The sequence below is a fragment of the Monodelphis domestica genome, chromosome 2, assembly GCF_027887165.1.
Source record: "Monodelphis domestica isolate mMonDom1 chromosome 2, mMonDom1.pri, whole genome shotgun sequence".
NCBI lineage: Eukaryota > Metazoa > Chordata > Mammalia > Didelphimorphia > Didelphidae > Monodelphis > Monodelphis domestica.
In genome coordinates, this window is record NC_077228.1 from 226,713,590 (window position 1) to 226,726,565 (window position 12,976).

At 35.5% G+C, this 12,976-nt stretch overlaps 1 protein-coding gene across 2 annotated transcripts in view; it reads left to right on the forward strand.

Moving 5' to 3' along the window:
• PRKCA (protein kinase C alpha) overlaps positions 1-12,976 on the forward strand; it is a 590,805-nt gene that overhangs the window by 490,354 nt on the left and 87,475 nt on the right. For both annotated transcript variants that reach the window (XM_007482766.3, XM_001370222.5), the window contains exons 9-10: positions 5,635-5,769; positions 9,344-9,517. In XM_007482766.3, coding sequence (XP_007482828.1) covers positions 5,635-5,769; positions 9,344-9,517 — 309 coding nt within the window. The remainder of the gene's footprint in view (positions 1-5,634; positions 5,770-9,343; positions 9,518-12,976) is intronic.

Sequence of the window (12,976 nt, forward strand, 5' to 3'; positions counted from 1 at the left end):
GTTGAAATTTTAAATAGGGAGACAATACATATAAAAGACTTTAGGTGTCGGGAGAATAAAATTACTTTTGCCTTAGTTGTCTAAGGAGATTTATTTTTATTATATAGTGAATTATATCTATATCTGAATTTTGAATAAGAGGTTCAAATTAGTGCTTTAGCCTTTGTACACATTGCCTTTGTTCCTCAGGACTTCAGGGAAGGTTTTCCCTTGGTTAATAGAGAAGGGAAATAATAAAACTTAGGCTCAGTGGCTGAACACCCCCAGGGGGTGACAAAGAACTGAGAGTTTTGATGGACTACCTCCCTTTAGCTATTTACTAATTAGAGGTAACTTAGTGATATCCAAGTGGTGATTTGGGATATCCAAAGGAGGAGCTGAATAATGAGCTCCCAAATTGTAATTATATATCTGAGCAAGGAGGCTTCTTGGTCTTTGATCACTGAGAGAGACTAACCATTAATTTATTGGTTAATGTTAGCCTAAGTAATAAATTAACATTTTACTCAGAAGCTAGTCTCTCAAAATTTTTTATCATATGACCAAAATTTGCCCCCTACCTCTACTTCCTGGCTTTCCTAATTTCCCTCAAGACTCAGCTCACAGCCACTTTCTAAGGAGACCTTTCCTCATCCCTCCAGCTGTGCTATGCTCATATCAGAGGTGGTATGTGGACCTCAGTCTTTCTTACTCCACATCCACTATTCCATCTACTAATCCATGCTGTCTCTCCTGTAGCAAGTCATCTCTTCTTTCTTTGTTGTTTTTCTTTTTAACCCTTACCTTCCATCTTAGAATCAGTACTGAGAATTGATTACAAGGCAGAAGACTGATAAGGTTTAGGCAACTGGGCTTGCCCATGGACACAGAGCTAGAAAGTGTCTGAGACCAGATTGGACTTCATGGCCTCACCTCTCTAGGTCTGGCCATCAATCCACTGAACCATCTAGCTGCCCCACTCCTGGTGTTTATAGTAATGAGGGGAGTATATAAAACATATTAAAATGTATATAGAATTACACTGTATATAGAAGCTATCAGATGTAAGATGTTCAGTTCTTTCCTCCCCCAGTTCTCCCTCACCCAAATGCCTTTGTTTTAAGTCTTTTATCTAAAAGCAATTATGTGGCCTTTTCAGTTAAGCCCAGTACATAGTGCAAAAATGAAATCTATAGTATTATTAACTTATAATAATCATATCATTTAGTGCTTAAATATTTCCAATCACTTTACACATATTACTTCATTTCAGTCTTATAAAAGCCCTAAAAACTGACAGGTATTTTTAATCTCCATTTTATAGATTAAGAAGCAGAAACTCAGGAGACGTTAAATGATTTCCCTAATTTCAAATAACTAGTAAATGTCAGAGGCGGAATTTGAACATAGTTCTTCCTGACTCAACACAGAGCAACATTCTGTCTCCTTTATACCAATTCACACCTCCTGCACTGTTTATAGCAATGAAGTAGCAAAGGGATTAAATGACTGTTCACTGAACAACATGATTCAGTGATGACTCATCAGTCTTATACATGCTGGCCTTCTAGTTACCATTGACAATGAATTAATGCTTCTAAAGTCTGTCCAACTGTTCTTAGGGCCTTGAAACCCCAAATCACTTTATTTGGATTTTTCTTGTTGCTCTTATGCACCACTTTATAACAAAATAAATTTATTCTGTCAGACATTTTTTGGATCATTTCTTATCTAGACTTTTAGAGGGCAAAAAAGAGTAGCATGTTGAATATTTGAATACTGGAACACAAAATTCCCAAGTGTTTCCTCATAAACTGTTCTTATTTGAAGAAAAAGCAACAGCTTAAGTTATCTTTTTCTTTATGTCTTATCTTCAGGAAATGATACCTTTTTATTTTTTAATATATAAAGATGTTCAAAGAGAGAAGATATCTTAGGGAGAGGGAGGAGTTTTCTAGTAGACATAATTATGTTTCACTGAGGTCTTTTCCAGTTTGTCTGATACCTACATTATGGGTCCTTAGTTTGGAACCTGAGATTCCTTCATCTTGGAAGGGTATCAGAACTGAATTGGTTAGGACTCTCCCCTCATCCTAAACTATTATATATTTATTTTTATTTACTTTTGCATTCATTTTTCTATATATACAATGTTTTACTGTGCAACATAACTGAAAACACCTAGATGAAAGATAATGGATTTTAAAATTTGATTGTCATTTTTAAGGAATGAATGAAAATGCATTTATGAAGTGCATACTATATAGAAAATAATGAACTCTGGAAATACAAATAGAAAAACTCAACATTTCCTGCATTCAAGAAGCTCATATTCTAATAGGAAAAGACAACCCTTATAAGAGATTTCAGCTATAAGTCAAATAGAAAGTCCATGTTCTCTACCTCCCTCCCACCTCTTCCCCCTCCTCAAAATGGCAGGTAATATGATATAGGTTGTACATTAGTTGTTATACAACATATATTTCTATGTTCATCATGTGAAAGAAGAAACATGTAGTTAACTATATTATATATATATATATAACATAATATATATAATATTATAACTAGAGGAAAATTCATGTAGGAAATAGAGTGAAGAATGGCATGGCTCAATTTGCATTCAGAGTCTGTCAGCTCTTTCTATAGCAATGGATAGTCCCCAAGTTCACCCTCCCTTTTGTCTATCTCCCCCTTTTCTTCCTCCTCCCTTCTTAAAACTTCCCTATAGGGAAAGAGGCATGTTCTTTAATATTATTTCCACCAAACCTTTCCGAGTCTTCCCCATCTGTCAGTTGCCTTCCATATTTTGTCCCATAGCTGACATTGAACAATTTGATGATTGATCAGTGCAAAGGACTTTGATGGCAGGAACTCTTTTAAGGTTTTCAGTTGCTGTGCAAGTCAATCAATCATAATCAACATTTGTTAAGCACCTGCTGTCTGCCAGGTACTGTGCTAAGTGCTATGGATGCAAACACAGAAAGGAAAGATGATCATTGTCTTCAAGGTGCTTACAATATAATGGAGGAACGGGACCTACAGTTCCTACAGAAAGATTTACTAGGTCATATCACACACAAATGTGGCGCTGGTGGTTTATGGACCAAGCCAGAAGTAGGGTTCCAGGGAATGTTTTTGTTCTAAAACCTCTTTGTCTTACCTGCCTGTTAGTAGCAGTTGATTGGTTATTGGCATTGATGATAGAATGGATTTGTGATTTTCAGAGATGGTTGCAAGGGCTAAGACTTCAGTATTAAACAGTGGCAAGTGTTCTGTTTTTCTTGGCCATCTAGTACATAGCAAAAGCCAGTAGAGGGATTTTGATTCCAGTTTCCTTAAAATTATAAAGACATGAAACACTATTAAGTACCAAAGTTTCACAATTCAGATCAAGCATTGAGTGACATGTAAATGTCAGCTATTATTATTAGTAATAAAAAGTTTCAGTCACCAGAGCAATTGGAAAAGGAAACCAGTGAGGCTCCTCTTTCACAAGTAGCCATAAATGTCTTCTTATTTGGGACTTGTTAATTTACATCATTTTAACTTGTAGTACTAATGAGGTCAAGTATATATATGAGATCCTCATTCATACAATTAGTTTTTCACAGAGAAAATCTGTGTTCCATGGTTACAGATTTTGTCCTTATTCTGGCTGGCCATTGTAGCAACCATCATGCTTCTATATCTTCCCCTTGGTTATTTCCTCTTCATGGGAGCTGCTTAGTAATCTTAGGATCATCTTTAACTCTTCCTTCTTGTTCATGTCATGTATACCATTCTTTGTCAATTCTTGTTTATTCTATCCTCATAGTATTTGTCCTACACAACCCCTGTCTCTACTCACACAGCCACCACACTAGCATTGGACTCAGGAAGATCTGGGTTCATATCTCACCTCTGATGCTAGCTTTGTAAGCTATTAATAAGTCACTTAAATTTTATAATCACTAAATAAGTTATAGATGGGTTGTTATCTGCATTGGAAGAGTTCTCAAACCTGGAAATCACTGGTCCTTGACATTTGGCAGTGCCCTCCTCAAAGAGCGAAGGGCAAAAGACTGTTTTTGACTGCAAAACGGTTACATTTTCTTCACCCTATATAAACTTTAAAAAATTCTATACTCACTAAGACACTGGTGCCCCTAACTCAACCTTGCATTAGTCTAGGCAAGAGCAGATTAGAAATGTTATATTGGAAAAACGTCAACATCTTTATTAGGAGCACATTATGTATTTGGAAGGTTCTACACATGGTTTTTTAACAACTCTTCATCTTTCAGTGGCCAACTCAGTAATAATCCTTCTAGGATTGTGAATTTGGCAGCTATTTGCACATAAAATCTACCTCTTCACATGAAACACGGTATTTTTAAAATCTAGTTTTCACCTCTTTAATTGTGACTGTGGTGAATCAGTTGCTTTGACTCTCTTGTGCCTCAATCTTCAGGCCTTCCTCGTTTTGGTAGAGTTTATAAGATCTTAGTCTTAGGCCATGTCTGATTTTTTTTCCCTAGCATATATGATGATGCCCAATTACACTTTGCCTTTGTCTTTGGAATAGAGCAGAATAGATATAATGATCCTGATTTAACTGTGATCTAGCAAGCAAAAGAATTAAGAGGTTGATTTATATAGGATCTATCTTGTTCCTACTTTCTTAAAACTTAGTTGACATTTCAGAATTTAGATCCTTTTAGTCTCAGTGTCCTTGCTTTGTGGAAGACCAACAATATTCTTAAGTTCAATTCCAGAATTACAATTTTCTTGAGCTCAATCTTTCATTAAATATAAATGTGTTTATGTTTGTATAAATGTAGAGATATGTATGGATATATAGATATATATTTCACGGTTCCTCCTATCACTCAAAGGTTGAAATTGGGCAATGGCCAAAAATCATCTACATAGTATAACTTTAAACAATGCTTTTCCAAGTGACAAGATCTCCCCTTTTCAAATGGTACCAACTGTCAGAATGTTCTTTACACAAATCAAATTTCAAAATACGTCAATAAGAAAAATTTCAGTGTACTTCTCTATTTCCTTAATCATGAAAAGGAAGATAGCCCCATGTTAGAGAACCAGTCTGGAAACCAGGAAAACCTGAGTTAAAATCCCTCTCCTCTTGTCTGACATATAATGGATATATGATATTGGGCAAGTCACTTAACTTCTTAGTGTTTGTGGTAACCAAGAGAAAGTTAATATGCTTTGATTAAGGGAGTTTCCTTACTCAGGAATTCACAGTATTAATGAAATCACAAATTTAGGGCCTTTTCTTTACCCTTTAATTTGGATAAGAACCCAAAAGCGTGTTTTTTTTTCTTTAGAAAAAATATCTTTGGGCTAAGAACAAGACTGCCTGTAGGATCATTAGGTGATAGATTGTTTTATTACTCAAATGCTTAAGGAGATAAATATTTGTGGGATTGTCTTATTGGAAAATTGAACTCCATATATGCTTAAGGAAGAAGAGTGCCTTCATGAGTGAATATATCCATTGGCATCTGAATTGATGTCACTTCCTCTACCTGTGACCATTTATTCTTTCCTCAAAGCAGTCAACCTTAGTTACAATAATCTTTTACAGTAGTTATATCTTTTTTACTAGAAATAAAATTAATTTTCTTGTATTTGTTTTTTGTTTAGAAAGCTAAACTTGGCCCTGTTGGTAATAAAGTGATCAGTTCTTCAGATGACAGAAAACCAACCAACAACCTTGACAGAGTCAAACTCACAGATTTTAATTTTCTCATGGTCCTGGGGAAGGGCAGTTTTGGAAAGGTAAGTAAGGCTGTACATTTCTAATACTACATATCAATGAGAAAGGAAGGGGAAAATGTTAAACAGTTTTTCTTCCGTTCTCCTCCAAACAGAAATTTATACTTGAGAACAGAAAATGATGCACAAGGTTATAGCAAAATGCCACTTCATTTTCCCTAATGTCCTATAAACTTCCCAAACCATTACCTAATTTCATAATATAATAGCATTTCCAAAGAACTAAGTGTAATTCAGTTTCATTTTCTATTACCTTCAAGAAGTTTCAATCAACAAAATCAGTTTATAATAAAAAAGTGTTAAGATGTCTTCAATCAAGTTTTCTGTTTGTTTCCTTATGAATTGAAAGGTTTTTTTTAAAATCTATCTTTCCATGTTGCATCAGAGTAAAAACCTGCTTACCAAGTGATTATAGCAAAGAGTTAAGAAGAGAGCTCTGATTCCTTGAGGTCTAAGTTGCAATGTTCCACTGGAAAAGGATTCATTCCTTGGGTTTGTAAATGTTATGGCTTTCTTTATTCTCACTTGATATCCTTGTCAACTTCCATAAGTTGTCACCTATATGCAGATGAATTGAATTATAACAAAAGGGTTGCCAATCTCCCAGCAAAATGACACTGATTAAAAGAAGCATGCTACTTGTCAATAATGTGTCAGTGGATGCCTCCATTCATATTAAAGACCCTGAGCAGACAGACAGTTCCCTTTTTATAGGGTTTTGGTGAATACAGAACAAAATGCAAATAGGATAGACGATATTGTAGGATTAAATATAAAGTGATTGGTTACAGAACTGAGGTATAAGAAGCAACATGATTGGTTGGAACTTTAATAATTAGGGCTAACAACAGCACTCCTTTTTTCCCCCTGAAACTAACGAGTTCATTATTGCAGTCCAGATGCAAGATAATGCAAGATAAAGATTTTTGGATGGTAAATCAGACATCCTTGGTGGCTAAAGATATTAGGCCCAACTCCCTTCTTCTCACACACTCTCAGAAGCCATAAAATTATTAGCAGAAAAGCTGGATTTCTAAAGTTAACCCATTTTAGACTAGCTGGATTCTGAATGAAATTCAGAAACAAAGAATCATGACTTAAGCAGCTACAGAAGAATAAACTCAGACAGTATAGAATCAATTAATCATAATTAAGATCAATAAGAAAATGATACAATATCAATTTTAATCTTCTCTCATCCTTATTTTTATCTTCCCCCTTTCTGGTGAGGGCATCACCAGTACCCAGGTTTGCAATTTTGGATTATTCTGATACTTTTTTATTTACTCTCTCTAATCCACCACAGTGTGGCTTAGTAGAGAGGGCACTTCATTCAGAGTTACAAAACCCTCATTCAAGTCCTTTCTTAGATACTTACTAGCTGTATGATTCTGTGTAAGTTATTTAACCAAGAAATGCTGCTTACAGAAGGTGGAATTTAGCTGAGACTTGAAAGAAGCCTGAGAAGTCAAGAAGCAGAGACAAGAAGAATATTCCAAACATTGTGGCTAGCAAGTGAAAATGCATGGAAAATATAATGTTATGTATGAGGGACAGCAAATAATCCAGCGTCACTGAATTGTAAAATACCGGAAAGATATGAAAATATCAAATTAGCACTTTAAAAGTCAAACAGTGTTTTATATTTGATCCTGAAAGTGATAGATTGCCTAAGCATCAGTATCTTCATCTATAAAAAAGAGGGGGTGTCTTAGATTATTAGATGTCTATCCCTTATAGCTCTATATCTTTGGTTCTATTATAAATATTCCATTCCCATTTGGGAATTTCTTTAATTCCTGAATTAAATATTCTCTCTCTATTAATATATTCATCAATCTGCTTTTCCATATATCCATATATTCATCAGTTAAAGTTACATTTTTTATCCTTCCTTTGACAATTTCCTTTCATAGGAAATGGTAAGAAGAATTTTTTTTTTACTTCTCATTGTTCTTCCAACTTGAAGATGCAGTAGTAAAGAAGCCAATATCATTGAATTCTAAAGTACCTAAAGGGGAAGAAAGAATAGAGGGCAACCAATGGGCTTTAAAAGCTAACCAGAAGATTTTATATTTGATCTAGAAGCAAGGAGCTACTGAAGTTTATTGAATAGGAGGATCAATGCATTAGGAAAATCAGTTTGAAAGCTGGGTGGAGAATGGGCTAGAGTGGAAAGAGATTTGGGATAGGAAGACCAATTTGAAGGTTATTTCAATAACCTGGGCATGAGGTGCTAAGAAATCTATAATTAGAATAGTGAAAGTACCAGAGGATACAAGGAGGCATACTAGAGGAGTTTTATACAGGTAGAATAAAGAGATATTATGAAGATAGATATTGAAAGCACTTGGCAATAGGATGGATATGGGGAAAACAGAGAGCAGAAATTGAAGATGATATCTAGATTGTAGTGTCCCCAATGAAACTTTCACAATTTTGATATATCCACAGGCAAGTAATAGTTGATTCAGCTAAATATATACAGTTTCTTAGTGTTCGCTATGCTGCTGATCTGAGGTCACAGTGCCTTTTCATTCCTTCTTATACTACGGTGACCAAAAAACAATTATTGTAAGAGCTTTAGTCTCCTGAATCAAGGATACTTTTAATAAAAAAAAAAAATTTAAGCCTACTTCACCCTAACATGAAGGACTCTGATAGGTATTTCTTTTTTTATAATGAAAGTAAATCACATTTCTTTAGCACATTTACAAAAATACTTTTCTCATACTAATTCTTTGAAATAATTAGTATAATTCTATTATTCCTATTTAGCACATGAAAAAACTGAAGTTCAGATTAGCAAAGGAATTTGCTCAAGATTACACAGCTAGAAAAATGACAGAGCTTGGCCCTGGATTCAGATCACATAACTCTGAATCCAGGGCACTGAACCAAATAATCATCAATAGACAAAATATCTGATCAATATTTCTACTACTATACCCCATCCTCCTTAGTGACAAGTTCTTATCCACCACTTAAATGTATGCTATTGGACAACCCTAATATAGAGGAAGCAAAAAGTTTGAAAAGAAAAAAACAATTTATCATTACTTTTTTTTTCTGTAGTTCTGGCAGTACTCCTGGTTTACATTGCCTCACCATACCAGGACACCAACTGTGAACTTTAAAGATTTGGTGGTGTCTACCACATGATCAGATTGTTTAGATGTAAGACAGTCCTTTCAAGGATAAGGCCTCACATGCCTTTCAAACTTGATAATTTCTTTATTGGGCCATTACATTGCTTGTTGTCTTTTTTTGCTATACTTATAGTTTAGTTTTTCTTTTTCATGCCAGGCTTCTCAAAGATTAGATTTTTCTAATAACATCCCTTAAATACCATTCCACCATCCCACCTCCCCAACCTCTGTTACGAGGTTTAGGCTTAAAGCACTTGATACTTTAGAATGCTATCACATTTTATATAGAGATAGAATTATAGTATAATTGGCAAATAGACTTGTTCTTAGCTTTAGACTAGCTATAAAAATGTCAGTCAAATCCATAACAACAAAGTCATTGTTTTTTTCCAGCAGAGATATCCAAGCTATTAATTTTCCTTATTTAGGTGATGTTGGCTGATCGGAAGGGGACAGAAGAACTATATGCCATCAAAATTTTGAAAAAAGATGTGGTGATACAAGATGATGATGTGGAGTGCACAATGGTAGAAAAGAGAGTACTAGCTCTCTTAGACAAGCCTCCTTTCTTAACACAACTGCACTCCTGCTTCCAAACAGTTGTAAGTTTTCCTTACTTAACCTTGTGTGCTTTTTCAAATAGTTCTCTGATTTGTTACATTAAGGCAACAGTTATTTTATTCAACTTCTGAGTCCTCTGGGCTCTTTGTGTCTAGTTGCAAAAAACTTGAAATTAAGGGAGTATCTGCTGATTATGATATTTCATAAGGTACTCTCTATTATGTCAGAAATACTCGGTAGGATTTTAATACCGTAAATGGTGGCTACAAACTATGGGCAATTCCTTTCCTGGGGCAAGAGAACAGGGAGAATGTAGAGTGTTGTGTGTATTCCTGTTGTATACTTAGAGTATAACCAAAACAGAGGACATGACTATTCTTCATAGCAGTAATCAATGAAGGAACCAATAGCACAGGAACTAAATTTCAGGACCTCACCATCCTACCAGTCTCCCCATTACATCATCTCAGAAATTCTGTAGTTTGTAAGTATCCTAATCAATAGTTCTCAAACAAATCATTTCCATTCTCTTGTCAATTTTAACTCTATTTGAAACATGTCAAGCTACACTTTACTAGTTACTGCTCAGAGGTAAGGAAGTATGCTGTGTTCAAGAACCCAGCAATCTTTACCAATAATCCTCTGCTTTTAATTTCAAAATCCTAAGAGAGAGAATCATTACCATACTCTAATAAAGACTGAGGTTGAAATGAAAAATTATATTCACCATTCTCCAGCCACTATGTGTCAGTCTTATCTTGGCTATAAGCCATGTTTCTCTAATCCTTGTTTCGGGAGAGTTCCTAGCTTTGTCATCCATCATTGCTAATCTCATTTCTACAAGGGAATTATTTGCATAATGTGTGTTAGGTGGGATCAGCAAGAGGGAAAAGAACCTGTCTGTGTTAAAGAAAAAGACCCCCCCTGTACACTTTGTCTCCACATCCTTGAAGAAATCATATAAACCTTGTTACACTCATGAAGCTAGAGAAAGAATATATATTAAGCACAGAAAACATCAAATTAAAGTATATAAAAAAATCAAATGTGATATGCTGATGGCCTCTTCTTGGCAATTAGCATTAATGCCATCATCTCTGCCTACCCACCCCCAAGCCTACCCACTGTGCATCTCTTTAATGATGAACTTCAGTGAAGTGATGATGTCAAAGAGAGAGACAACTTTAGCTTCTGCCTCTGTAGGCTTTGGCTTTAGCTTTTCTACTCTAAAACCACCTAATTTGCCTTGCCTACCACTAACTTCCCCCACCATCCTGCCCAATGTGCTGCTAATTACTCAGACATCTGTGACTGATTCTGTGGAGCCTTTTACAAGTGTTGGTGGCATAAAAGAGAAATAGATTTTATCACACCAGTGACTAGATGCCTCTCAGGCATTTCAAACCCTCCTATAAACTCTCATGCCATCCCAGGGTGTTAGTTAAAACAAATTATCACCCAATATTGCAGGTCAACAAAGATATGGAATCATCATAACATTGAGGCTAAGAAATTAAGTCTTTATAAGTGATAAAAGAATAAAGTAAACCATCATTGTATGATGGGACCCGTCTATTTCTCCTAATTTTTCTGTGCCTCAGTTTCTTCTTTTGAAAAATGCAGAAGCAGACTCCTGATAAAATTAACCCAAATACCCTAGGAAAAGATTTAAAAGAGCATCAGGTAAGGTTCTGTATGTAAAAATGGTCAGAAACTTATATATGCTCAGATGAGGACAGGGGAGGATGCCAGCACATGGCCCAGGCTGGAACTGAAGCAAGAGACAAAAATTCTAGCAGGTCACTGTACAAAGAGAATGAAATGACTGCTTGAAGTCCTCAAAGAGGCCTGAAGCCAGCAAGACATCCAATATCCTGTCAGAACCACAATAGAAGATAAATCAAGCTCTCTCTGTTTAGATCTACCCAGGGAAAGAGAGACACAGCAGCCAGAATAGGGAAAGTCCAAGGATCCCATAACTAATGTGATCTCTAATATTCATTGTCTGCATCAAGGGATCCAAGTCATGGGGATGGTGATGAGGCACCCAGAGGGGCCCCAGAGCCCTAGAGGATTCAAAAAACCAGTATAATCTCTTATGACTATTAGTTAAAGCCTCAGCAAGAGACAAATGCAACTCCTTATTGGTGATTGTGCAAGGAGGAGGAGCATCTATATTGGATCACTAGGAGAAAAACAAAACCAGGAATTGTAACAAAGGGCTGTCTTTTCCCAGCTAGAGCTGGGTTCTCTGTCCAAGGCTCAAGCTGCAGAAGAGGTGGAGGAGGATAATCAGAAACTAACTGCCTCATTCAGACTACAGCAAAGTAGTGGTAACAGCAGTGAGACTGCAGCATCGACAAAACCAGGAAGGGCTTGCCCACTCAATCCAAGAAGGAAAAAAGGCTTTGAAGCATGGCCCTGGCATAAGTACTCAATACAGGAATCATTGCTAGAAATATGAGTAAACAAATAAAAATTCTGAGCACAATGATGAAATATTGGTAAAAAGGAGCCATAAAAGAAAAATATAGAAGAGAGTAACTCCACAGTAAGTGGAGATATAACAAGCAGAGTCTCAGGAAAAAAAAATAACAGCTAATATTTATGTAGCTTTTAGGTTTGCAAAGTGCTTTATATATCTTATCTCATTTGATCCTCACATCAGCTCTCTGAGATAGGTGCTGTTATTATCTCCATTTAAAAAATAAGGAACAAAGAAAATCAAGTGGCTTGAACACAACTAAAAAGTATCTGAGACAAGATTTGAACTCATGTCTCCATGACTTTTTGTCTAACACTCTCTCCGTTTAGCTTATCTGTTGCATGAGAGAAAGTGGGAGTCTTGGCATTGAGTTGCATGATATGTCTTATTTATGTGCATTCATCCTTGTTGAATCTTGTGCTGTGAAGCTGGGTGGAGCATCTCTAGATAGGCAGTTATCTGTCATGTACAAAAGAGGCATGAATTATGTCCCATATGTGTATATAGATACATTTATACACATGCTCTGAATAAAATTTCTATTAAGGAAAAAAATGGCTATCCATGACTTGATCACACTCCTAGAGTAGAAGGAAGGAACTCATTAAAATAAATAAAATTAGAACTCATAAAGGAAAAACTTGGAAAATTTTGGAAAGCAGATTGGAATAAATGATGGAAAATAAATTTGATTAGTGGACTCCATGAAATATAAAAAGGAACAAACAAAACTCAGTCAACAAAAAATGTTCCAAGTTGAAATAGTGGGAAAATTAGAAGACTATTTGAGATACCTACTCCTAAAAACAACTAACCTGGAAAACAAGTCAATGATATTGATAATTAGACTCATAAAAACCATGACCTGGATACTATATTTCAAGGAATCACAAAAGAAAACTGCCCAGATCTTTTAGAGTCAGAGGGCTGGAAATCGAATGAAATCGAATCCATTAGTAATCCTAAAATAAATTTCAAGTTGAAAAAAACCAGATACTTAAAAATCCAAAGCTTC